General features: G+C 40.2%; 1 protein-coding gene across 9 annotated transcripts in view; it reads left to right on the forward strand.

The window, feature by feature from the left end:
* The window catches only part of PDS5B (PDS5 cohesin associated factor B), a 201,112-nt gene that overhangs the window by 128,974 nt on the left and 44,722 nt on the right, over window positions 1–27,416 (forward strand). For all 9 annotated transcript variants that reach the window (XM_049853418.1, XM_049853416.1, XM_049853415.1 and 6 more), the window contains 5 exons: window positions 218–378; window positions 16,409–16,532; window positions 19,439–19,597; window positions 24,352–24,420; window positions 26,299–26,435. In XM_049853418.1, the coding sequence (XP_049709375.1) occupies window positions 218–378; window positions 16,409–16,532; window positions 19,439–19,597; window positions 24,352–24,420; window positions 26,299–26,435 (650 nt within the window). The remainder of the gene's footprint in view (window positions 1–217; window positions 379–16,408; window positions 16,533–19,438; window positions 19,598–24,351; window positions 24,421–26,298; window positions 26,436–27,416) is intronic.

Here is a 27,416-nt window from a genome sequence, read left to right on the forward strand (position 1 = left end):
GACTTCTTTAGATCATGTGGTCTTCCTGCACAGGAACGTCTGTTTCTGTCTTCTGCTGTGTATTTGAGCAAATTTAAATTTTATTTGTAATTCTCTCTCGTTAGCTGAATTATCATATTGACATCTGATTTGCGGTATTTCTAATGTAACATCTCAGCATCGAGTATTTTTAAAGATGAGAAGGGTTTAAAAACAGAATTTATGGCTCGTTTTGTAGGTCCTCTCATTTACACATCCCATCTCCTTTCATTCTGCCGAAACCTTTGAGTCTCTGCTGGCTTGTCTGAAAATGGATGATGAGAAGGTAGCAGAAGCTGCGCTGCAGATTTTCAAGAACACAGGGAGCAAAATTGAAGAGGATTTTCCACACATCAGATCGTGAGTTGAGCTAATTCTGACAGTTTGGAAAAGAGAAGAAGAATTTCCTGTTTCTTGATTTATGTAATTGTTGGGATCTTTCAAATGTTGAAGAAAAAAAAAAAATGTAGATTATTCTAGGTCTGTGCTGTTCAAGTTGGATTCTCATTTCCTGGAAGAAAGTATTGATATTTTAGAAGACTCATGAAATTGTTGGCTATAAAGATAGCATATCTTTCTGAAGCATTAGTTCTGCTTAAAGATTTTGACAAAAACAAATTTTATAGTACAACAGTCCCCAGTATGTTATTGTTGTTAGGTGCTGTCCAGGCGGTTCCAACTCACAGTGATCCTGTGTACAACAGAATGAAACTGCCTGGTCCTGCACCATCCTGACAATTGTTGAGCCCATTGTTGGAGCCACTGTGTCAGTCTGCCTTGTTGAGGGGCTTCCTCTTTTTTGTTGACCCGCCCCTTTACCAGGCATGATGTCCTTCTCCAGGGACTGGTCCCTCTTGGTAACATGTCCAAAATATATGAGATGAAGTCTTGCCATCCTCAGTTCCAAAGAGCATTCTGGCTGTCCTACTTCCAGGACAGATTTGTTCATTCTTCTGGCAGTCAGTCGTCTATTCAGTATTCTTTGCCAACATCATAATTCCGAGGCACCAATTCTTTGGTCTTCCTTATTCCTTGTCCAGCTTTCACATGCATATGAGGCAATCGAAAATACCATGGCTCATGTCAGGCATACTTTAGTCCTCAAAGTGACACCTTTGCTTTTCAACACTTTAAAAGGTCTTTTGCAGGGGATTTGCTCAATGCAATATGACTTTTGACTTCCTGACTGCAGAGTCCATGCGTGTTGATTGTGAATCCAGGTAAATGACAAGTATGTTATAGCACAGACTAAAAATTCACATGAATTTAATGTGCAGTGGGGAATTCCAGAGGACTTGCAGTAGTACTGTCCACAGCACTGCCCTCCTTGCTCTGTGATTAAGGCTACTGGACAGAAGAGTTTCCGAAGCAGGGCTTTACTTCTCACAGGGAAGCAGGAAGCACGGCACATTCATCCTCACAGCAGTGTGATGGAGAACTCTTAGCAGTGGTTGACCTTTGTTCAGGAGTCTACGGTAGCTCGAGAGATGAAGTCTTCATTCTTGATAGATCCTTGCCTTCTTCTCCACATGTGTCTCTCCTACCTCTTCCTGGATAAAGGACCTGATGTGTGGTCCTGAGATTGCTGCAGTCCTGGGTGGTTGGTGTCCCCTTCACCCGCTCCTTCTGCCTCAGCTGGCCCAGTTAGCTGGTTGGGGTCGCACATGTCTTCATGCACAGGAGTGGCCTGTGGCCCATTTCCTCGGAGAGACTGTGAACAAAGCTAGCTCCTAGAACCTCAGGTACAGTTTTTGTTACCCTTGTCTGTTGTTGTGAGCTTAATTCTAGGAACTGCTGATAAATAGGACAAAGGCATTGTTTAAATAGTAATTGGAATATACCAGAGTTTTGTAACAGTAGTATTTTTTGGCAAGAGCGAGGAACCTTATTGTTTGGAACTGACTTCTTAAGTTTTAATTGAACCCAGAGTATAAATCTGTTTTTGGAATGGGGCTGAGGCTCTCCTGTTCGGATCAAAGATTTGTTAAGAGTGTGTGTGGGCGTACATCTGTGCAGGTATATACAGCCTTCCACCTGCTCACAGTTTCATTGAAACCTTGTAACAGTTTAGTAAAGTGTGGCTGTTTTCTAAATCTTCCAAATGAGGAAACTAAGGGTAGAGAAGTAAAAGGCTCTAGGTATGTAGCTAGCAAGTGGCAGAGCCAGGGTTTGAATGAGGCCTGCTTGGCTCCAATGCCTATAACCTACCTGTTATCCTGCAGTTCCTGTTCTTAACCAGAGCTTTGAACAAGGCTTTGCTAGACTTACTTACTGGAGGTTTTTATTGCTTTCTTTCTAGGCTGTTTTTCCTTTGTATTTTAAAGAACCGTTGCTATATTTGTAGGAGTACTCCGAAAGCAAGGCAGAAAGGTGGACATTGTAGAACATACAAGAGCATTTTAAAACGTGCTGCTTTCATGTGGAGCTGCAGTACTTAAAGTTACCTGATTCCTGTGCTGAGTATATAGCTCCGCTGATACTGAATACCTGCTGTGTGCACACACTGTTCTCGATGAAGTATCTCATAGCGTGTGCCTTGCAGGAGATAAAATATGTATGCAGATTTTATGTTTAGAATTATTAAATTAGGTGAGTTGAGTTTTTGAGGAAAAATGATAGAGTTAAGTGAATATTTATTAACTTATCTTCCCTAGAAGACACCAAAACAGTTTAAAAGAACCAAAAGAAAAGTATGTAAGTGGAACCTACCACCAACTGGACAGAATTGGTGCTGGATATAATACCACTTAGACCGAATTGAATGTAACAGTATTGATGGTTGGTACACGTATCCTTGAATCAGGTGTAAAAGCAGCGTGTTGTAAGTGTCCTGTCCTATGTTAGAAGCCCTTATGGTGCAAAGTTAAGTGCCCGACTGCTAACCAAAGGATTAGTGGTTCAGACCCACCAGCCACTCCCCAGGAGAAAGACCTGGCAATCTGCTTCTGTAAAGATTATAGCCTTGGAAACCTTACGAGGCAGTTCTACTCTGTCACATGGGGTCGCTGTGAGTTGGAATCGACTCGACGGCAGTGGGTTTGGTTTTTTTGGTTTTATAGTATAAAGGAAAAGTAATGGGGCACACTTATTTCTTCTAGCCACATGAGATTTCTGAAGTTAGTGTTTCAATAGCCAGAGAGTTCTAACGGACAAAAGGAACACAGCTAGCCAGCCACGTTGTGTTTAAGCAAGGGCAAATGAAGAATGCTCTTTAGTATGCAGAACTCAGGAAATGAATCTATCTACCCAGTTACCAGCTTTTACCCTCGAATTTACTTTTTGCTTATACCCCTGAATCCAGCGTTGTTTTCTTTTTGTTTGCCTCCCCTTCATTCCTGTCTGCCCATCACTTTACTGCCAGCATTTGAGCTTTAAATGTGGCTGTGCGAATACATTTGAAAACCTGGATTTTTTTTTTTTTTTTAGGATGATACAAATTAATAAAATTGGCTCCAGAAGAGGGAAGAAAAAAACCTCAGGCTATAATTATAAAAGAAATTGAGAAAATCACCCTCTAATGAAAGCATTAGAAAAAGTTTCTTGAGGGAAGTGTTTCAGATGTAAAAACACCAGGTTCGTTTCACTTGTTCAGAGTAGGGAGGGTCAGAAGGGAAGCGTTCGGGTCGCTCTGATAAAGCCAGGGTGATGGAGATGGATACTGTCGTTGTTCTAGTTGCTTTTGAGTTGCTTCTGACTCATGGTGACCCCATATGTGTGGAGTAGAACTGCCCTAGAGGGTTTTCAAGGGTATGACTTTCAGAAGCAGCTCCCCAGGCCTGTCTCCTGAGGCACCTCTGGGTGGGTTTGAACCACCAACCTTTTGGCTGGTAGTTGAGTGCTTAACCGTTTGCATTACCACAGATACTAAATCCTGATAAAAGGTAACCATCTTTTCCTCCCCCCCCAAAAAAAATAATAAATAACTAAGACAAATCTGAATACTATTAATGCTAAAATCATAAGTAAAATATTTTTAAAAAGAGGGTATATTACAGTAAAACAAAAATATAGTATGGCCAAATATGGTTAATTCCAGGAACACAGAAGAGGTTGGTATTAGTAAAACCAATATTTTCTTAGAAAGGAGGAAGCAAAATTATCATTTTTCTTGGAAAATCCAAGAGAATCAACTGAAACACGGTGGCCAAAATAAATCTGTAAAACTCCAAATCTTTCCTTATAGACCACTAACAACCATGTAGGAAATACCTTAGCAGTAAAAACCAGAAAACCTAGAAGTGTACAAGAAATACACAGCCCTATAGTGGTGAGTGGGGAGTGTAACATTAAAGAAATGAGGCAAGGTAGACCCCCCAATAAATGTTAATGCAGACTGCCTGCCTTGATTTTACATATATTGCAGATGGATGAAAGATAAACTCTTGATCACTCTAAGATTTCAAGTATATAAAATGAATTAATAAAAGTACTAGAACCCTGTACTTTTCTGTAACTCCTTTTTTTGTGGAGAATAGGACACTAATGCCAAGTCATAAATGAAGTACTGATAGATTTGATTATTTTAAAAAATAAGTTTGTTGCAAGAACGTTTCTGAAGTTCCCACTGTGTACCAGGCACAGTTTTAGGTACCGAGGGTATTGTGGTGAGCAGGACAGGTGAAGTCTCCGCGCTTATATTCCACTGGGGGAGAACCACTGTTTAGACAAAAGCAAAAATAATGAAATAAGTTGGAAATGCAAATGATATGCTGGGAAAATATTTTCAATTTATATAATGAAGAAAAGGTTAATATCTGTCATGTATATAGTGCGTAACAACGATTGTGAGGATGGCGCAGGACTGGGCAGTGTTTTGTTGTATTGTACGTAGGGTTGCTATGAGTCAGAACTGACTTGACGGCACCTAACAGCAACAACAAGAACATATTGTGTTAATAAAGGAATAGCAGACAAGTCTCACAGCAGAAGACTAGCGAAGGGAACGAACGAGAAATTTACTAATGGGAGATCCTCCCAGATCTTGAAGAGATGGTTATGACTACTAATAGTAATCAAGAAATAGAAATAATTGTGTGATAACGACCAGTGTTAGCTGGCTCCCAGTGATACTCTCTTGGCGTATATATTGGTGCAACTTTTATGGATTGGCATTGTAATAACGGATCAACTTAAAATGTGTGTGGCTTTCGGCTCTGCAATTTCACTTTTAGGAACTTATGCCAGAGAGACCATTTGAGACAGTATCTACATAACGATCCATGGGCGGGGTCCAATCAGAAACCATACTAGTTATTTTAAACATGGAGAAATTGCTATAGGTGTTTGAAGGCTGAAAGCATGCGCACGTCCTTTGGCAACCCTGGGATGGTTAATTGTTGGAAGCAGCCACCACCTCTAGGGCTCATGGAGCACCTGGGAAGAAGTGGCATTAAGGGGTACTACCCAGTGGGTAGAAGGCTTGGCATGGCCTGAACTGCCATGGTGAAGGGTGGCTTGGCCGTTTCTGGGGACAGTGAAGTGAGTACCCAGAGGGCCTGGAGAAGCTGCAATGTCTCATTAGAAGAACCTAATGGGAAGCCAGCTGGAAAGGGAGTCTGGGAAATGTAGTTTGCAGGTGTACGTTTTCAGCCTTTCTGAGCAGATTGTCGAAGCTCAGGACAGTAGGTAAAGAACCAGCACACCGGTGTTTCTGATACTGTTGTTTAGGCCAAAAAGTAAAATGAAAACACTCTAAATGCCCGCTAGTAGGAGACTGGTTAGGCTAGTTGTGGTAGAGCCATACATAAAGAGCTGTGCGACTATTAAAAAGGATAACTTGAGCAATATTTTACTTAGGAGATTCTCCACAGCGTTGTTGAGTGAAAAAATATGCTTCCAGATACTGTGCATCATGTATTCTTTCTACTCTCACACACACGGGGTTCTCCACTAGACAGCCCTGGTCACGTATGTGTGAGGAAACCTTTAGGAGAGTGTTCACAGTAATCACCTCAGGGCAGTGGGAGTTTTTATTTTATTTTATGTTTTTAATATATTTTTCAGTTCCATTTGCATTTTCTACATGTGTGTGATTGCTATCAGGGGAAAAGTCCCTTCAGTTGTAAAGAGGAAAATCAACATAATCAATTGAAAAAGAGTGAAGGGATTCATAAATAGGAATTTCTTAATAGAAGAGCCGTCAGAGAAGGTAGTTGTTTTATTTACGTTTCACCGACTTCTAAGACTCTACCCAGAACTTCAGAATTATTAAAATTGTGTGAGTTATTTTCTTCTGTATGTTTATTGGCTTGGTTTATTTCTTTTTTTCCCCCCCTATAATTGCTTATTGAAATAAACAAATACACAAAACTCTGGATAAGCGTAAAATTTCACGTAACTGTCTTAAAAAATGCCAAGCAAAGTCACTTCTTACTTGTGTGTGACCTGTAATTTTTCTCTTGATTACTGAGAACAGAGATTCTCAATGTTTATAATGTAAGATATGATCTGTAATAAGGGTGGGTCTTATCTGAAGAGTTTAGTTACTGAAGTAACCACAAAAGTTTCCATTGTACAAAGAAGCTACAGACCACAGACTAAAAAGATAACATTTTAATGAGACTCTTAATTTTTAAAAATATATTATCCTTGAAAATTTCATACATAGAGTGAACTCCCATGTATCTACTATCTACCAACCAGCTTTAACAATGAGTAACTCCTGGCTGGCTTTGTTTCATTTGTATCTCTACCCACTGCCCCTGTTCGCTTGAAATTTGCAAGCAGATCTCATACACTGTTACTATGTCATCTATGTATCTAAAAAATAAAAATTCTTAAAAAAAAATCACAAACACAGTTAACAGCAACAACTTAATCATGGTCTGTTAATTTTCTTAAAAATGTAGTGATTTATTTGACAGTTTACTTGAATCAGGGTTTGAATTAAGCTCGCTCGTTGTGATTGGCTGACCACAGCTCCCCTCCAGCTCCCTCTCTTCTTATGAGGTGTTTGATACAGAAACCAGGTTGGTTCTCTTGTAGAGTTTCCCACAAACTGTTTTTCACCATTTGCATCCCTGTGGCATATTTTGGCAGGCTTCTTGAATTTTCTGTAAATTGACAAGTTGAATCTGGAGGCCTGATTGGATTCTGGTTTAGTTTGTTGTCCCAGGACTACTTTGTAGGCAGGGGTGTGCTCTCCTGTCAGAAGGTTCAAACTGTCTTGTCTCTGGTCCTGTGATGTTAGCAGCTGTTGGTACTTGGTTGTCAGTGGGGATGTTCCTATGTCATTCGTCTTCACTTACTAGCAGAACCCTTTTATAAAGAGAACTTCGCATTTACCCTCTGGTCACCCAGTATTCCACGCGTATAGGAAAGGCAGGTTAAAGTCTGGATACTTTTATGTTATTTAATAGTCTGGGTTAACTAGCATCTTCCAGAGGCTACCACTTAAGAGCTGTTTTTATAAAACATGATAAACCCCACGGGTTTACATGTATTTTCGTTCAATCTGTTTGCAGCCATCACTCACTCATTGATGCCCAGATTGTCTCATCTGTGACCTTGAATCGGCCCCTGAGTCTGTCCTTTTGAGAAACCCCAGCAGTTCCTGTTAATTTCTTTGCCATCTTGTATGACAAGATGTTCTGGGCCCATTTTGTACGTATCCTGCCCCAGGCCTGGAACCAGCCGTTTCTACGAGGAGCCCTGGTTCCTGGGAATGGGAAGTGGTATAAGAAACCTCACTGTGAGTGCTCTGGGCACTAATTGCTAGTGTGCGGGTCATGTTTCTAGGATGTTGCAGTAGACACGGCTAAAAAATCCTTTTTGAAAGGTAAAGTGCATCATGCCTTTATACTGGTACTTCCAATCCAGAGCCAGGACTACCGCTTTTTTACTAAACCTTTTTGATTTTACATTTATATGTCTGTTCCCCATGCTGAGAATTCATAGAATGGTAAAATTATAATATTCCGTAATAATGGTTTGCATTATCTCATATTACAGCCGTAACAATCTCAGATAGCAGTAACACACCAGTGTGATTCCTAGAAACAGCTGTTTGTTTAGGCATTTCTCTTTTGTATTAAGGGATTTTATAGGCACATTCTCATGTTTTAAAAGTTACTTGGAATTATTTCTCTTAGGGTAGTTATGCCACAAATTGATATACTCTTTTGTTGATTTGTTTTGTTTTCTTTTTTTGGAGGTTGCTTTTTAAAAATTTAATTTTTTAAAATTGTGTAAGATATTCACTGGTTCTAAAGTCAGATTTAAAAAGCAAAATATCTTCTAAGAAGTCTAACGGCTGTCTCTTGACCCTCTACCTTGTTCTCTTCCCAGTAGATGAGCATGAAGACAGAATTATCCTTCCATCACGCGCCGGTCTGTATTTAAATGTGTGTGTGTTCATATACCCCTTTGACAGTGATAACGTACACTGTACATATGTTTCTCTGTTCTGCATTTTACTAACTGTATACACTTGCACTTATTCTATAGTGCAATATAGAGATGCTCTCATTTATCTCGTGGCTGTATCATAGTTTATTTAGCCATTTCCTTATTGGTGGGCTTTTGGGTTGTTTCCAGTATTGTAAATAGTCCCGCAGTGAATACCATATTTTTATGCAAGTAATGAGCACCTTCTGTGTTTGTCTGCTAACCACACCCAATCAATGCATCTTAGATGGCCACTTGCTAGTGTTTAAGACCCCAGACGCCACTCACCAAAGTGGGATGCAGAATGTTTTCTTAATACATTTTGTTATGCCAGTTGATCTAGATGTTCCCTGAAACCATGGTCCCCAAGCCCTGTCCCTGCAACTCTGGCCTTCAAAGCATTCGATTGTATTCAGGAAACTTCTTTGCTTTTGGTAGTCCAGCTGTGCTGACTTCTCCTGTATCGCGTGTTGTCTTTCCCGTAGTTCTCGTCTACTATCTAATCAGTGAATACTCCTCTCCCACCCTTCCCACCCTCGTAACCATCAAAAAATATTTTCTTCTGTGTTTAAACATTTTCTTGAGTTCTTACAATAGTGGTCTTATACAATATTTGTCTTTTTGCAACTGACTGATTTTACTCAGCATAATGCCTTCCAGATTCCTCCATGTTATGAGATGTTTCACAGATTCATCATTGTTCTTAATTGTTGTGTAGTATTGCATTACCTGAATATACCATAATTTATTTATCCATTCATCCGTTGATGGGCTCCCTGGTTGCTTCCATCCTTTTCCTATTGTAAAAAGTGCTGCAGTGAACATGGGCATGCATATATCTGTTCGTGTGAAGGCTCTTTATTTCTCTAGGGTATATTCCAAGAAGTGGAATTGCTGGATCATATGGTAGGTCTATTTCCGGCTTTTTAAGGAAGTGCATAATTGATTTCCAAAGTAAGAGTCACCAGTTTTAAGTGTACAATTTGGTGAGTGTTGACAAATGTATACAGTCATGCTACTGCCACCACAGTGAAGATGTACCTGTACCCATTGCTGTCCAGTCGATTCCGGCTCATGGCGAGCCTCCGTGTTACAGAGTAGAACTGGCTCCATAGGGTTTTCTTGGCTGAAGCAGATCACCAGGCCCTTCTTTTGTAAAGCTGCTGGGTGGGTTTGAAATGCCAACTTTTGGTGAGCCCCCAAGTGCTTCACCGTTTGAACCCTCACAAAATATGGAGGCTATCAGTACTCCCTGGAGTTCCGGCTTGCTCCTTCTGAGCCACCTTCCCATTCACCCCCAGGCCTCTGGCAGCTACCAGTCTACTTTCTATTTAATTTTGCTTTTACTAGAATTTTATGTAAATGGAATGATGCAGTATACACCTGCCACTGCCACTGCCGTCGAGTCAATTCTGACTCATAGCGACCCTATAGGACAGAGTAGAACTGTCCCATAGTTTCCAAGGAGCACCTGGTGGATTTCAACTGCCCCCCCCCCCCCGCCCCTTGGTTAGCACCTGTAGCACTTAACCACTACGCCACCAGGGTTTCCAGTATACACCTACTCCTCAGTTATTGACTGTCTTGTCATACTGTCTTGTGCTGTATTTACATGACAGTAGTTAAAAATCTACTATTTTGCTCATTAACGGGGGAGCGGGTCCGGTGGCCCACGCCCTCCCCTCCCTCCTGCCCCCTCCTCTGTGGCCATTGCCACCAGCTGGGCGTGCAGGCAGCACTGAGCCAGCAGGCATCTGTTCTGGGTTCCCAGGTCCTGTGCAGCCCGAGGCCCCGCAGCTCAAAATTGCTGTGGGGTGGGAAGGGAGGAAAGAAAGAGGTATGGGGAGGGTGTGGTGGAAGAAATGCCTGCAAGTTTAATGACACCCCAAAGTGAGCTGAACTGGGCCTGAAGCCTCCGCCTGGGTGGGGCTGGGTGTGTGGCAGCCTGATCTCCGGAACCTAACCATGTTGATACGTGAGGAGTGAGTGTATAATCGTTCTGTCAGACTTCTTTTACTTAGCATAATGTGTTCATGATTCTCCACGTTACTCTGCATGGTGGTGTTTGCTCTTTTTTATTGCTGAGTAGTATTTCCTAGAATAGATACAGCACATTTTGCTTATCCATTCACAGCTGATGGACATTTAGATTGTTTTCAGTTTTTGACTGTTATGAATAAAGCTTCTTTGACAAGTCTTTGTGTAGAGACGTTTTCATTTTTCTTGGGTAGTTGCCTAGGAATGGAACTGTGGGCTTGTATGTTAAGTGTATGTTTCACTTTATAAGATGTTGCCAGACCGTGTTCCAAAGTACACCATTTTGCATTCCTACCAGCAATTTTGTTCTGTATCTTTATCAGCACTTGGCATTGTCAGTTTTTAAAATTTTAGCCTTTCCGATGGGTGGGTAGTGGTGGCTAGTGGTTATTATCATTGTGGTTTTAACTTTGCATTTTCCTGATGACTAGTGATGTTGAACATCTTTTCAGATGATTTTTGGTATTTATATATGTTCCTTGGTGAAGTAAGTGTCTGTTAAGATCATTTGCCCATTTTTAAAATTGGGTTGTTTGTCTTCCTAATGAGTTGTAAGAATCCCCTATGTTTTTTGGATACAAGTTCTTTATTAGATACGTGATTTGCCTATTTTCTCCCACTCTTTGGCTTGCCTTTTTATTTTCTTACCAGCCTTTTGAAGAGCAAAAGGTTTTAATTTTGATTCTTTTATAATTTGTGCTTTTTGTGTCCTTAGAAATCTTTTCCTAATCAGAGATCACAAAGATTTTCTCTGGTGTGTTTTGCAGAAGTTTGACAGCTTTAGCTCTTATATGTATGTCTGTGATCCCTGTTTAGTTGGTTTTTGTATGTCGTTTGAAGTAAGATCAAGGTTCATTTTTTTCCCCCATATGCTATTCAGTTGTTCCTCTACCATCTGTTGAAAAGATTACCTTTCCCTGTTTAGGTAATTTGGCATTTTTGTTGAAAATCAGTTGGCCCATGTGTGTATGTGTGTTTCTATGGTATTGACTGATATCTTTTCTCACACCAATCTCACACTTACTGTAGTAATTCTAAATCACTGTAAGTCCTCCAACTTTGTTTTTCTTTGTAAAGTTGTTTTGGCTATTCTAGGCCCTTTATATGTCCAGAAATTGTATAGTCAGCTTGTCATTTTCTTCAAAAAAGCCCACAAGGATTCTGATTGGGATTGTGTTGCCTTGGACTACTTTGCCGAGAATGAACATATTTATAGTACTGGGTCCATCTGTCCATGAACATGGTATAGCTCTTTAGTTAAGTCTTCTTTAATTTGTCAGCAGTACATTATAGTTTTCAGGGTATAGTCTTGCACTTTTTTTTTAATTGTTGAAAATATACACAGCAAAATGTACAACACTAACAATTTCTACATGTATAATATAGCGACATTGATTACATTCTTTAAATCGTGCAGCCATTCTCACCCTTCTTTTCCAATTTGTTTCTCCCCTATTAACATAAACTCACTTCCCCCTCAGCATCCTGTCTGACCTTTGAGTTGCTTTTAACAATTCAATCCCATATAATAAATTCTTTAAAAGAGTTCAGTGCTCACAGCAGACATTCTTTACTAGATAAGCTAGACAGTTGTTTGGTTTAAAGAAGGCTTCTGGGAATATTTTTGGGTTTTGGTTTCAGGGTTAAAAATTATCTCAGAGCAGGAGTTTTGGGGGATCATCCAGCCTCAGTACCCCCAGAAAGTCTGGATTCCATGAGAATTGAAATTCTTCTCCACATTCTCCCCCCTTTTGATCAGGCTTCTTTAGAATCTTTGATCAAAACGTTCAGTAATGGTAGCTGGGCACCATTTAGTTCTTCCGATCACAGGGCAAAGGAGGCAGTTGTTGATTGTGGGTTTTTTTGTAGATGCCATTTATCAGTTCGATGAAGTGTCCTTCTGTTCTTTGTTACCTCGAGTTTTTATCATGATGAGTGTTGAGTTTTGTTGAATGCTTTTTCAGAGTCTATTGTGATGATCATATGGTTCTTCCCTTTAAAATTACAGTGACGTTTGAATGAAAACCTACCTTGCATTCCTAGGAGAAAGTCTATTTGACCATGATGAGTTCTCTTTATTATATGTATATTGTTGGATTCAGTTAGATATAATCTTGTTAAATATTTTTGCATATGTCATCATGAGGGATGTTGTTCCATAGTTATGTTTTCTTGCATTGTCTTTGGTTTGGTATCAGAGTGATGCTGGCCTCACAAAGTGAGTTGTGAAATCTTTTCTCCACTTCTTTATTCTGGAAGAATTTTTTGGAGAGTTTGTGGTATTATTTGTTCTTCAAGGGTTTGGTAGGATCCACCAGAGAAGGAGGTCACCTGGACCAGAGTTTTCTCTGTGAACCAATGCTCAACTTCACACCCAGTTCCTTTAATAGACACTCAGTTTATCTGTTTTTATCTTGAATCAGCTTTGGTAGTTTGTTTCTTTCAAAAATTGGAATTCGTCAAGTGCAGTGGAACATTCACCAAGAATGTTTCATTTGAATTGTCGGATTTATTGGCATAAAGTTGCTCATAATAGTCTCTCATCCATTGTTTGAAGGATCTGAAGTTGTCATCTTTCATTGCTGATACTGATAATATACGTCCTCTTTCTTTTTTTCCTGATCAGCCTGGCTCAAAGTTCATCAGCTTTATTGATAGTTCAAGGAACCTCATTTTGTTTTCATTGTTTCTATTTTTTTATTTTCTTCTTTAAGATTTCATTGATTATGCCTACAGTTGTCCTTTGGTATCCACAGGGGATTGATTCCAGCACCACCTGCAGATATCAAAATCCTCATATGCTCAAGTTCCTTACGTCAAATGGTGTAGTGTTTGCATATAACTTGTGCACATCCTCCCCTAGACTTTAAATCATCTCCAGATGACTTATAATACCCAATACAATGTAAATACTATGTAAATAGTTGTTATACCATATTGTTTAGGGATTAATGATTTAAAAAAAGTCTGTTACTGTTCGTTTGTTTCTGAATATTTTTGGTCTGTGGTTGGTTGAATCCGCAGATGCGGAACGTGCAAATCTGAGGGCCGACTGTATTTCATTAATTTTTGTTCTTTGTTGTTTCCGTCTGTCTGCTTACTTCAAGTTTGTTTTGCTCTTCTTCTAATTTCTTAAAGTGGAAGGTTAAATCATTGATTTGAAATGTTTTCTATTATAAAATTTTCACCTTATAAATTTTTCTTCTGCTCAGAATAGAATCCTAGATTGTCAGTTCTTTTAGTACCTAAAAGAGATCATTCCACTATCTTCTGGACTGAATTGTTTTTGTTGAAAAGTGTTCTGTCATTCCTTATTCCTCAATGTATCTTTCTTCTCGGACTGCCTATAAGATTTTCTCTTTCTCACTGGTTTTTACCCAATTGATAATGACATGCCTCGGAATAGCTGTTACTTCTGCTTGAGATTCTTGGATTGGTGGGTTTGTGATTTTCATCAAATGTGAAAAAAAAAAAATTGAGCTATTATTTCTTCAAATATTGTCTCTTCCTATCTTTTCCCAAGGTGCAGTGAGTACCTTATTTTATGGGACTCCAATTACATGTGTTTTTGACTACTTGCTACTGGCTTACAGGTTAATGATCTTTTTTTTTCCTCCTCTCTTTCTCTCATTTTATTTTGTAGTTTCTATAGTTATGTCTTCAAGTTTATTCATCTTTTCTTCTGCAATATATAATCAGATTTAAATTCCATCTAGTATACTTTTCAAGGAGCCCTGGTGGTACAGTGGTTAAGCACTCTACTGCTAACCGAACGGTTGGTTGTTTGAACCCACCAACTGCTCCTTGGGGGAAAGATTTGACAGTCTGCTTCTGTGAAGATCATAGCCTAGGAAACCCTTCCACTGTGTCCTATAGGGTTGCTGTGAGTCAGAATCGCTTCTACGGCAATGGGTTTTGGATAGTGTACTTTTCACCTCAGATACTGTGTTTTTCACATTTAGTAGTTTCATTTGGGTCTTTTCTGAAGATTTCATTTTTGTCCTCATCACGCTCATGTGTTCCTGCACCTTCTTGAACATAGGGAGCACATTTATAACAGCTGTTTTGATGTTTTTGCTAATTCTGTCATTTGTGCCATTCTAGGGCTGTTCATTTTTCTCCTGACCTGTGTATGTTCAGGGATGTGTCTGGCCTACTGGTTTCCAGACATCCTTTTCCTGGTCTGTGGTAGTTTCTTCTCATGTGTGGCACGCATCCAGTCGAAGACTCACTGTCCTGTAGCTTCCCCCTCTCTAGTCCTGTACCCTAAAAATTGTAGCTTCGTTGGTCTCCCTGAACTCCTAGCTCTGCCTCCCTCCACTTGGTGAGTGAGACTACCAGGCTCCGTTTGGGTTCCTTCTTGCACAATGTCTGGAAGCTACCTCCACGCAGCGAGCTGGGGCAGATGTAGGGCTCTTCTTGCTTCTTCCCATCTCTTAGGGATCACAGTCTTTGCTGAGTATTGTCCAGTGTATGAAAGCTTTGTTTAATGTAGCATCCTGCTTTCTGGTTGCTTGAGGCAGGAGGCTAAATTGTCCGAGTGACTCCGTTGTGATCGGAAGCAGCGGCCCTCTCAGGTTAGCTGTAATTTGTGTTTATTTTCTTAGGAGTGAAGTGTGCATCTTTTCACGTGTTGCACCACTGCACCACCAGGGACCCCCTCAGGGGAACCTGCCTGCCTCTTTCTGAAGAAGTTTTTGCACGGCTTTACGTCTAGCCTATCTTTCTGTGGCATTCTTGGTCTTTTCATTCTCCATTTTTAGAAGATCTTTATGTGTTAGGGATGAGTATTAACCCTTTTTCTGTAATACGAATGCACGTTTTCACCCTCAATTTGCTGTTGCTGTCTTTTATGAGACACTGTTCGTACTGTGGTGACGTGTTGGCCCTCTAAATTCTCGCTGCCGGAGGTGGGTGTTGGGCCATGGCGGAGGGGGGGATACAGAAGCTGCTTATGCCACAGGATGTTTGAATGCTGGTTGTGCTGAGAGCTTCTGCTTTACTCAGAAGCCATTTTGAGTTTTCGAGAAGTAAGAGTGTTCTTCCAGCGAGCTACATGACCTCCTCCCCACACCCCTCAGAACTTGGCTCAAATGTTAGTTTATAAGAGAGATGTTCTATAACTACCCTATTTAAAATCCGAACAGTCTTCTACACTCCCCCCCCCCACCATCCTCTTCTTCTGTTTTTTTTTTCTCTTATACCTGTAGCCGTTGTTGCGGTGGTGAAGCACTCGGCCGCTAACCAAAAGGTCGGTGGTTCAAACCTACCACCTCCTCCATGAGAGAAAGGTGCGGCAGACTGCTTCCGTAAAGAACTCTGTGGGCAGTTCTCCTCTGTCCTGTAGGGTCGCTATGAGTCAGAATCGCCTTGACAGCAACGGGTTTTTATAGCCGTTACCACAATTTGACGTACCACATGTACTGCTTGTTTACGTGTCTCATTTCTCTTGTCCCCTCGTATGCTGGTAGCATGAGGCTGGGATGTGGGGCCCCAAGTAGCACCTGGCACACTGAAGCACTCAAGAAGGTGTTGGTTAAGTGAGCAGATTGCCCTTTTAGGTGTGTTGTTCTGGCACAAAGCGGAGGGTGAGGCTGAGGAGGCAGAGACCTGAGAACAAGGGAACAATGTAGGTGCCATCACAGTGGTCTTTGTGTAAGGGGGCAGTAACAGCCGTGAGAAGGGAAGAGAAAGGCCTCCTGGGGACAGTGCCAGAGAGGAGGGATTGTGTCAACAGCTTGTTTGTGTTTATAATTGTTGAATAAAAAGGGAAAAAAACCCAAAGTACTTGTATTTAGATTGTTTTTAATAAAGATGATTACCAAGTAAAATTATAGACTATTGAAAACGAGTCTGAGTAGATCTTGTGACGTTTTTTGTTCTCACAAAACATTAATTCAAATATGCAGACATTAAAGTTTCTAGCATAAGTCACATTGATGTTTCTGATTTATTTGCTTTTCTTCAGAGCCCTGCTTCCTGTTTTACATCACAAATCTAAAAAAGGACCTCCCCGACAAGCCAAGTATGCCATTCATTGTATCCATGCAATATTTTCTAGTAAAGAGACCCAGTTTGCACAGATATTTGAGGTAAAGAGAAAAAAAAATTGTTTTATATGTTGTCATTAATAAACAAATGTTGATCGTACTGAATGTTCACATTTCGTGATGTGTCATTGTATAACATTTTTTCAGAATTTGAATCTGTTAAATAGCTTTGATAAGTAGTTAAAATATGAAAAGATCTGATTATTTACATGTTGAATGTTAACTCAGATTCAGAAATCAAACAATTAGGTTGTTTGGCATTGCTTTATAGATTTAGTAATTGGAGAGTCTTTTCATTAACAAATAATTCCATCTAAAAATCATAGTTTTTGGTGGTAGGTAACAGATAAGTGTTGTGTCCATTTATAGTGTTGACAAATTTGAATTCCTTATCTGAGACACTGCTCAAATGGAGGATGTTGTAAAATCAACATTTAGTTTGTCATATAAAGTGAATGAGTTTATACCTTTGTGACAGACCTAATTTTATGTCAAGAGAGGAAGTATGCCTTTTAATATATATTTCAAATTACCTCCTTTATACTTTGAATAACCATTCCCCTTCTAAGCATTGTAGTTTGATTGCAGTCTCTTACAATTAGGGCTGTCTTTAGTGCTGTTACTCTGTATAAAAGCTAAACAGAATATGTATTAAATCCAAACTTATAATTTTAGTTCAGGAACCTTAAATGAAGAGAAGACAATTAGGAAATTATGCTAAAGCTCCCTACTATAAATGCTTTCAGGATCACCTCTGTTTCAGAAACGTATATGCTCACTTTGCCATGTTTTCATGTATAATTGCCATGCTGTTGGATTATGTTAAACAACCAAAAGAGGAAGAAAAGTAGTTTTCTTTAACTATCTTTAGAATAGCTTTTGGTAGCAAATAATTTATGTCAAATTTTGTGTTTTTATTTTTTGCCGGGGGGGGGAGGGAGATGTTGTGTTTTTGTGTATGAGAATGTCTTCAATAAATTCATGTTGATTTATAGAAGCTTTTGTTTTTCTGGATTAATCTCCTTTTTCTTCCTTTCAATGATGATGATGAGGAAGATGATACTGACCCTAACCTGCATTTGTAGGGTACTTTTGTTTTCATTTTGATAGTATATCTTATTTTGTTTGATCTTTAAAAGAACCTTAACCTTGTATGTCTGACTTACAGGATATGATGTTGGCTGGCTTTCTGAGAAAAGGTTTCATAGAGATACCTGGCCTTTGTGAAGTTCCACTAACCCAGGGTCTGGTCTCTGTTTTGCCTTTTCAGAAATGGTTTTATTAACTTATTGTAGAAGATGATCAGATTCAGTATAATAAAGTAATTGACAATAACTACTATATCAGATTTTTGTTTATAATATAAATGAACTGGCACTTGGCTTAGTATGCAATGGAATATTGAGGGAAGTTGTCAAGAGTAGAAAGAACTAAACCCATTTAAACATATTTTTTGACTAGGTAAAACCTCATATTGCCCTAATATGTTGGGGAAGAATGGTTTCATACTGCTTTTCAAGCTGAGGATTCTTGGTGTTCAGTATGGCAAATTCAGAATACTGAGTTTTCATTAAAATGTAGCATTAAAATTTTTAGTAGATACTATATTCACTTTTTTCAGAATCAAAAAATACGAAACGAGTATACAGCAGAAGGTCCCGCCCCCACTCCTGTTCCCTTTAGACTTTTATAGGTAATTTATAATGTGCACAAAGTTCCGATTTTAGAAATGGAGAAGGGAACATTTCAGCTTGTGGAATCACTCCTTCAACCAGTTCCCGTTCCTAGAGGCACCCAGTGTTATCAGTTTACTGTGTGTTTGTCTAGAGATAGTCAACATATGTACTGCATTTTTACGAAAATAACGTGTGCACTACCTTTGTTTGCCAACCATACCCTCCTACCCTCCCCCCGTCCCATATTTTGGTAAGAGCTCTGTGCCAATGTTTTTTTTTTTACCTGTTGCTGTAAAATAAGTTAGCATACAGCATTAATGGTGGTGGTGGGGTGGTTAGGGAGGTTGGCAAACAAACGTTATTTGTGTAAAAATATGGTGAATAAGGACAAGTAAACACACACATACACACAAATGTCCCCCACCCCCATGCCAGTGATGGCATACCGAAGCCACTCTTCGGATTTTTTTTTGTTAATTTAACAATACATTGTGGGTGTCATTTAGTGTGAGTATAAAGCTTCTTCATTCTTCCATCGTGGCAAAATTCACATTGTTTCCTGTCAGAATAATAAAACTTCTGTTAAGGGTTTCTTGTCAGGATAATAAAAATTGTTAGTTATGGTATCCAATATTTGATGCTGTAATAAAAACCCGAAAAACTCAAGTTACTAGACGTAATAAAAGCTTTCTTCTTTCTTTTGAAAGTCCAGTTCGGTGTTGAGTCACCCTCTGCTCCTTGGCTTAGGAGCACAGATTTTTTTCTGTCTGTGGCTCTTCCCCACATGCTCACTGCACCCTTGGCCTTCAGCCAGCCAGTGGGTAAAGAGAGACTGTGACGGCACCCCACACACACCTGCTTCAGTGCGGGTGCCCTGCCGTACTTGGGCTCCCATTCCCGTGTCTCACCTAACTGCAGAGGGAGCCGGAAGCCTGGTCCTGCCTATGCCCAGGAAGTAGAAGAGAAGTGGGTGCGAGTGAGCCCTGGCAGTCTCACGTGCTCATGGTCATGACATACACGCTGCTTGATAGGGTTCCACGTGCTGGTGGTTTCTTTACCTCCCCCTAAAGTGGGGCTGGGACGAGACGGAAAACACGATACCTCCTAGACATTGTAAATAACCTGTGTGAGTCTAAATGTAAGCTTGAGTTACTGTTTATGCCATGCCTATGTGTTAGAGCCTTTGTAGTTTTGTAATTTAAGGATGAAGGCTGTACACAGTGCGTTTCCACGTGTTCAGAGCTGAGTATATCGTGCTGTCCTCCCTTGCAGCCTCTGCATAAGAGCCTAGATCCCAGCAACTTGGAGCATCTCATCACCCCGTTGGTCACCATCGGCCACATTGCTCTCCTGGCACCCGATCAGTTTGCTGCTCCTTTGAAGTCTTTGGTAGCTACTTTCATCGTGAAAGACCTTCTCATGAACGATCGGGTAATTTACATTTTTTCGACTTGTGTTTTTCTTAATATGTTCTAAATTTTTATACAACAGACAGGAGTGAAATGACGTGAGTGACATTTCCATCTGGTCACCTTGTTTTAGGTGTTTCTGTTTTTTAAAATACGTTGTATCTCCATGATCAGTGAAACATTTGTTTAATTGATCATAGGCATGTGACCCGAAAACACAGCCTTTGAGAAATGCAAAATGTCTCCTAATCCTGTCGCAACTTTGCAAGGTGTAATTTTTGCGATGGTGTCTATTTTTAAAAAACGGGAAGACTCACAAGTTGTTTCACAGTGTAGATTTTGTAAATGTGGTTGTTTCTTCCCCTCCATATGGCAGAGAATTTAAACAGCCCAGGGAGAAAACATTGGAAAAGAAGCAACGTTGCTGTCTCTATCTTGTGTCCCGGAGAATGGATCCCTGACAGTCCCTTGGAATTCCATGCACACGTGTATGTGCGCACGCATGTATGTCTCATACACACACACGCACAGACACATATGTCACCATCAGTTTTGCATCTGCCCTGTGCTCAGCGCTCTACTAGATTCTCTGAAGAGTGGAAAGAAATGATGAATAGTTTCTGCTCTTAAAATACAGTTAGAAATCTCAAGGTGTGCAGCTGTATTACCACGTACGTCATATCCACCATTGTTTTTCTGTCCAGTTCATAAATGTTAATAATTTCAAACTAATTGGTTATGCAAAAATAGTTTATGGGCATATTAGTCAAGGTAATTGTGTGTATTAAATATAAGATTCGTGATGGTATGTGGCTGTTTAGCTGACCAGAGCTCTGTGATTTGGAGACCAAGGGCCTACGTTAATTTGCATGTCTACCTGTTCCTTTGCTTGTGTTCTCCAGTAGTGTTTCTCACTTTTCCTTCCTCTCAGAGTTTCATGTACAGGCAGTCCCCGGATCATGAACAACTTCCATTCCTATGTCTGTCTTTAAGTCGAATTTGTACATAAGTCAGAACAGTTAGGTACAGTTCGTATCTAACATCAGTTCGTCAAATGTTTGTCTTAGTATGTAGTATGTAGTGTACCTTTCTATGCATGAAAGCATTAAAGAATCACTTCCAGATACACTAAAACATCTTGAACATAATAACACAGTAATAACAATGTTTTGATGTGTGTTGCAAAGTAGCACCCATTTGTTATCAGAAACCATTGTATGTACCTTGAATTTTTAATGTAATAGGCTTTACGGGGTTGGTTCGTAACTATGGGTTGTGTGTAAGTCGGGTGTTCTTAGCCCAGGGACTGCTTGTTTATCTTTTAGGTCAAGTTTGCTAATCACATTGTTCAAATTTCTTATCTCTTTACTGTTTTTTTTCTTTAATGAAAAATTTTATTGTGGTAAAATGTACCAGAAAAGTGCATACTTTATAGTTGTGCATACAACTCATTAAGTTATCACAAAGCTAACATTTTCAACTAACCAGCAGTCAGGTCAAGAAATAGAATATTCCCATACCCTAAAAGCTCTCTTAGGCCCCATTTTATCGCTACGCCTTCCTTACTCCTTGAAGGTAGCTATTATTCTGACTTCCAAGACCACAGATTATTTTTTATCCATTTTTAAGCTTTATATAAATGAAATCAGAGTCAGTGATACCTGGTTCCTTCACTCAGTATCCCGTTGGTGCGATTTATCTATCATGTTGCATATAGCAAGAATTGGTTCATCTTCATTGCTACGTGCATTTACCGCAGTGTATCTGTTGTACCGTTGATAGACCTCTAGGCTGTTGTCCATATTTAGCAAATACTGGCATCATGAGTATTGTTTTATGTATGTGTTTGTGCACTTATTTATGCAGTTCTGTTTGAGATGTAATTACTGTGCCATAGGGAATGTATATGTTCAGTTAGATTTTGCCAAGTTGTACCCATTAGTATTCCTACCATGTTGAATGAGGGTTCTAGTTGTACTGTCTTCGTCTGTCCTGGATGTACCAGTTTGTGTCGGTGTGGCAGTGTGTTCTCCACCACTTTCCATGTGTGTATTGATATTTTGGGTATCTTCTTTTGTGAAGTGAATATCTGTTTTTGTGAAGTCTCTTTTGCACAGTTTTCATATTAAATTGTCAGTGTCTTCTATTGACATGAAAGATATCTTTATATATTCTGTTGGTAATATGTTTTGCAGATTTCATCTTCAATTCTGTAACTTGCCTTTTGACTGTCTTCATGGTGTCTTCTTTTCTGTTTAATTCTGATAAACATGTATGTAATAAAACATTAGCCATTTCAACATTTTTAACAATTACTTCACATTAATTGTAGTTATGTCAATGGTATCTTTTGATGAACAGTAATTCTTGATTTTAATGAAGCCCAGCTTGTCAAATTTTTTTCATTATGGTTAGCACTTGTCATCTTGATTTAAGTTATTTGCCTACCCCAAGAAGTGTTTTCTAGTGGCTATTCAAATTTAGATTAAATTAAGTCTTATCAAGCCTTCAGTTCTTCATTCACACTTTCCAAGGACGCTGGAAGGTTTTATATTCTTCCAGAGAAGGTTGACTTATATTGTCAGATCACCTCAGTCCAATCAAGAAAGGAATGACTGGAAGCTGGGCTTCCATTTTTGGACAGGTTTTTTTTTTTTCCTCTCTTTTTTGCTCATCTGTATATCTAAAGTATATTTGCTATGTATAAAGGAATGTACAGTGAAACCCGTGAGAGCTGGAACTTGACAGGACTGCCTTGTTTTCCCAGGTCTTGCAAGTTTTCTGCCCTTGACACAGGGTACAGCCTTACCACTTTCCTATCGCTCATTTTAGTGGAAAATAATTTGAGTTTTTCTTCTCCGATAGGCTTCTGCATTACACAGGTTCTGGCTTTTGCAGGCTTTACTGTATATACTGCAAGTATAGGTTATATTTTAAAATAGTGCAGTGAACACCCATGAACTGCTGAAGCTCCTGGTCTTGTTACTCTCCCTGCTTTCTTCTTGCCCCAGGTAACCATTCTCTTGAATTTTAGGTTGTTTATTCCCTAATTGAAAACAAAAACGCTTTACCACATATCTCTCTCTAAACAAAAATTTCTTCAGTTTTGCTTTGTTCTTGAACGAAGGTGGTTGTTACTAGTTTTTGTAATAATATTTTACTGTGTTTTTGGGAGAGCTTACACAGCAAATTAGGTTCCAATTTAAAAGTTGTTGATTTTAATTTAACATAACTAAATTTATCATTTAGCATAAAAATGTAACTGAATTTATTATTCTTTTCTTTTGTAGCTAATGCTTTTTATAGCTTGTTTAAGAAACCCTTTCTTATTCCCACATCATAAAAATGGTCTGTCATGTTTTCTTCTAAAAGTTTTCAGGTTTCCTTTTCACATATAAAAAATTTAATCCGCCTGGATTGATTGGTTTTACTTGCTGTGATGGAGGGACTCTTGTTTCTTTTTACGGTCCCCTGAGGACGACTGGATTTCACAGCGCAGTTTGTGAATGTAAACATAATGTTACCTCCCCCAGGGGCTGCAGTGGTTCCACGCGTGTGGCAGATCTAGCTCTCCTCTGCTCATCTGGCTCGTTTGTTCACTCGCACTCATCAGTCCCCTCCATGAAGATGTTACCGTCTTCCCTCTAACGCTTGTACATCTCATGTTAGGTACCCCAGTTTTTAAAAGTATTTTTTCTGTTTGTAGCTGATTTGGGCAAATTCTTTTGTGCTTTTGATCTATATGCATCTTTCTTGCTGAATTCTCCTTATCAGTATATTTTTAATCATATCATTTAAGAAGGATGCCAGTTTTAATTTATGAAGGATGCCAGTTTTAAAGGAAACCCTGGTGGTGTAGTGGTTAAGTACTATGGCTGCTAACCAAAGGGTCAGCAGTTTGAATCCACCAGGTGCTCCTTGGAAACTCTATGGGGGCAGTATTACCCTGTCCTATAGGGTCGCTATGAGTTGGAATCGATTCGACGGCACTGGGTTGGGCCAGTTTTAATGATTTTCTAATCCTTGCATTTTTTATTTCTATATATTTCTGCCTGTAATTCAGGTATTTACCCTTTTCACCTCAACTTCATTTTCTAAGAGAGGTTCAGTCAGGTCCTCTACAGTGAGGTTGGAGTTTTCAGTCTTTCCTGATTTTCTCAGTCATCCATGTTTTGTTTGACTTTGGTATTATGCTGCTGGGTGTGTAAACATCAATGACTTCTGTATCTTACTGGTGGTACAAGTCAGGATGTCAGTGAGTACCCCGTTGACATCAGTATCCTCTTTCTGTCCATACCCTGCTCAGTGCTTTCCATCTTGACGGGCATACTTTTGCCATCTGTTTAGTTTTTTGATTTTCTGTGTCGCTGGTTTTTGTAGTACCCGTTGTGTCTCTTGTGGCCCCTTTTTCATAATTCCTGCTTCAGACTCAAGGGCTCTTCTCAACTGAAGAGCCCAGTCGACAGTCGTGTGTGAATATCTGGCCCTGTGTGTTTGAGAGGCTTCCCTGCCCAATGTTGGAGTTCCCTGTCCTGCTGGCAGAGCTGCTGTCTAGCTTCTGTGTCCTAGGCCGCCTCTGGAAGTCTTCTGGCAGCCGGGAAAAAAACGGGGTCTGGGGATAAAAACTGGTGTCTCAGGTCTTCTAAGACTGATTTTATCTCTTCTGCCACTTTAATTTCCTGGCAGCTACCCCAAATCTATATCACCCAGCTCCTTCAGTCTGTCATCTCGGGATTACTCATATTCGTGTATTAAAGCCTTTCATTTCTTTTTTAGCTTCCCGGGAAAAAGACAACTAAACTTTGGGTTCCTGATGAAGAAGTTTCTCCTGAGACGATGGTCAAAGTGAGTGATGTGGATGGACCTCTTGGCTTTAATGTATTTAATACGTCGTGATATTATCCTGAGGTTCCCCGGGTGGCCATATACGTTGTGATATTATCCTGAGGTTCCCCGGGTGGCCATATACGTTGTGATATCATTGTGAGGTTCCCCGGGTGGCGGTATACATTGTGATATTATCGTGAGGTTCCCCGGGTGGCCATATACGTTGTGATATTATCCTGAGGTTCCCCGGGTGGCCATAGCTTGTGCTTGGCTGCTAACTGACAGGTTGGTAATTTGAATCCATCCAGCAGCACTGCAGAAGAAAGGCCTGGCGACCTGTTTCCATAAGATTACAGCTACTGAAACCCTGTGGAGCAATTCTACTCTGAAACACACGGAATTGCAATTGAGTCGATAACAACGGGTGTTCTTGTGTTGTTTTTAATATCATTATAGGTGTTAAAATTTCTATTCCTGTCATAGTGATGTGGCTACGAAAATCACTCAAGTATCTATATTATATAACATCCTGTGTGCTCTGAGGGTGTAGGGCAATAACGAGGCACCCGGGGTCTTGTGGGCAGCTGCACCTGATCTAATTTGAGAAAAAAAGGGTTGAAAGCTGCCTCCGTGTTTCTACTTCTTAGATACCAACCTTTTAATGACAAAAAACAGTGCTGGCTTTCTTATGGACAGTCTCGTTTTCAGTTAAGAAGAAGCTCAAGTTTTAGGACTCTTCTTTCACATGGGACATAGTAAAACTATTTTTATTTTTGAAAAAATGCAGCCTGTAAACATTTTTAGTTTCTTTGAATTAGGAGTTGTACATAGTTGTACAGTTTTCCATCACTGGTGTGGAGAGTTACTGATGTACTAAGACAGCCTCTGGCCTCTAGGGCAGACCCCGTCCCACTGCCCAAAATGGGAAGGCTGGGAACAGTTGTATTAAATGTTGTTTTCTGGTTGTAATGTCTTATACTTCTCTGTGTGTATGTACATTTCGTGCTGTGAACTGTTTCATGCTGCTCCAGCTTCAGGCTCTGACGCTGTGTGTGCAGCCCTGCAGAGTGGTCCTTCCTTCACTCTCACTGAGTGAGGCTTTGACACTTGGCAGCTCCTGGCTGAGCCCATTCTCTCAGCATTTCTCTCTTTTTTAGTTTGTAGTTGAGGGCAGCCCTGGACTAGAAGGCGGCCACCTGTATTGAAGCTGTGCTCACTAAGTGACCTCGGGATAGAGGTCGTCTTGACGGTGTCTGCCACGTGTTGGACAGTGTGCAAGACCCGCTGAGCCCCTGAGCCTGAGCTTCCTCATCTGACAAAAGGGATGTGCACCCCTCAAACAGGGCTGCTGTGAACACCAGAGATACTGATGGGTGTGAGAGCACTTAAGTACCTCGTGATTGTAAGATGTACTACAGGTGTGGGCTGTTAGTCTCTCTCTCTCTGTCGCGGGCTCAGAAGATTGAGTATAGTTTTGGGGTTGAGTACTTTTCTTACCATGGAAAATTAGCTGATTTTACTCTGTTCTCAAGAGTGGAGTGCATGTGGGAGAAACGTTAAAAACGACAACGGTCTTTAGTCAAAGCACTTATTTGCCACTCCCAGTTATCTGTCTCTCTGTGTGTCTGTCTATCTCACATATACCATCATCCATCCATCCATCCATCCATCCATCTATCCATCCATCCATCCATCCATCCATCCATCCATCCATCCACCCACCCACCCACCCACCCACCCACCCTCCCTCCACCTATTTATCTGTCTATATGAATAATTCTTTTTTTCCTTCTTAAAAAAGCATCCATTAAAAACATTTCCTGGTTTTTTAAATTTGCTATGGAAGTTCTTTTAAAAGGTAGCAATGTCATATTTGCCAATTTTTCTGTTAAATAGATTCAGGCTATTAAAATGATGGTCCGATGGCTCCTTGGAATGAAAAATAATCACAGTAAGTCAGGAACTTCGACCCTACGGTTGCTGACAACAATACTGCATAGCGATGGAGACCTGACGGAGCAAGGGAAGATTAGGTATGCAGTTACCCTTCACAGGTCTCCGGGCCGTGTCATGCCTCAGCCCCTGGCCTCATTGTTGAATGGTGTAGTTTCTTTTTCAAAAAATAATTACTATGACTTTGTAGGTTTGTGTATATTTTTCCTGTAGTATGCATTTGTACAGCAGTTACTTCAGAATGGCAGTCACGTGTCCACGGGGATCCTGCTGTCCTGCTGTCCTGCTGTCCGTGGTAGGCGTTTGGAACAATGGATAGCTCCTGTTTTGGATATTTAATGTGCAGGTGTTAGTGCGTTCATCAGTAACTGATGCTACACATTCTTGCTGGTGTCTAAGGCAAAAAACAGACTAGGTGGAAGGCTTTTTATTAAATCTGTTTACAGGTGCATAGGTGTATGCAAATTAAAAAAATATACTTGATGTAAATTATTTAAAACACACAGACTTTTTGATTTGTTTTTATTTTGTTTATTTGAAAGATACAGTATCATCCTTGCAGACTGGAACCCTGGCTCCAGCAGTTACTAGCTAGGCAACCTTTAGCAGGTTACTTACCGGCTCCGTACTGCCGTTTCCCTGCGGAGGAACAGAAGTAACTCAGATATTGGTACTTGCACACTAATGAGACTTGTTCTCCCTCGTCGGCTAGTCATTGGGGGTACTACCTACACTGATGTGGTCGAAGGCAATTTTGATAGAAAACTAGGAGAGGTGCTTAAACAGAGGAGAGACAGTCTCCTTTTCAAGATAATGCTTCCTTGTCCCTTTCCCTAAGCTCTGATTTTACACGGTCAGTTGACAGCACTCAACATTGATAAGATGGAGCTTTTCCAAGAGGTGGTAGAAGGAGACCTGAAGATATCTGTCTGAGGAGCAGAAGAGGCGTAGGCACCATCTGAAGGGGTACCAGCCAGGGTGGGAAGAAGGGAACTTGGGATCGTACACAGAATAAGAGCTCAGAAGTAAAGCTTTTGGGAGTTGTCTGGGAGACCTTCAGT

Source organism: Elephas maximus, chromosome 14 (assembly GCF_024166365.1).
Source record: "Elephas maximus indicus isolate mEleMax1 chromosome 14, mEleMax1 primary haplotype, whole genome shotgun sequence".
NCBI classification, from domain to species: domain Eukaryota; kingdom Metazoa; phylum Chordata; class Mammalia; order Proboscidea; family Elephantidae; genus Elephas; species Elephas maximus.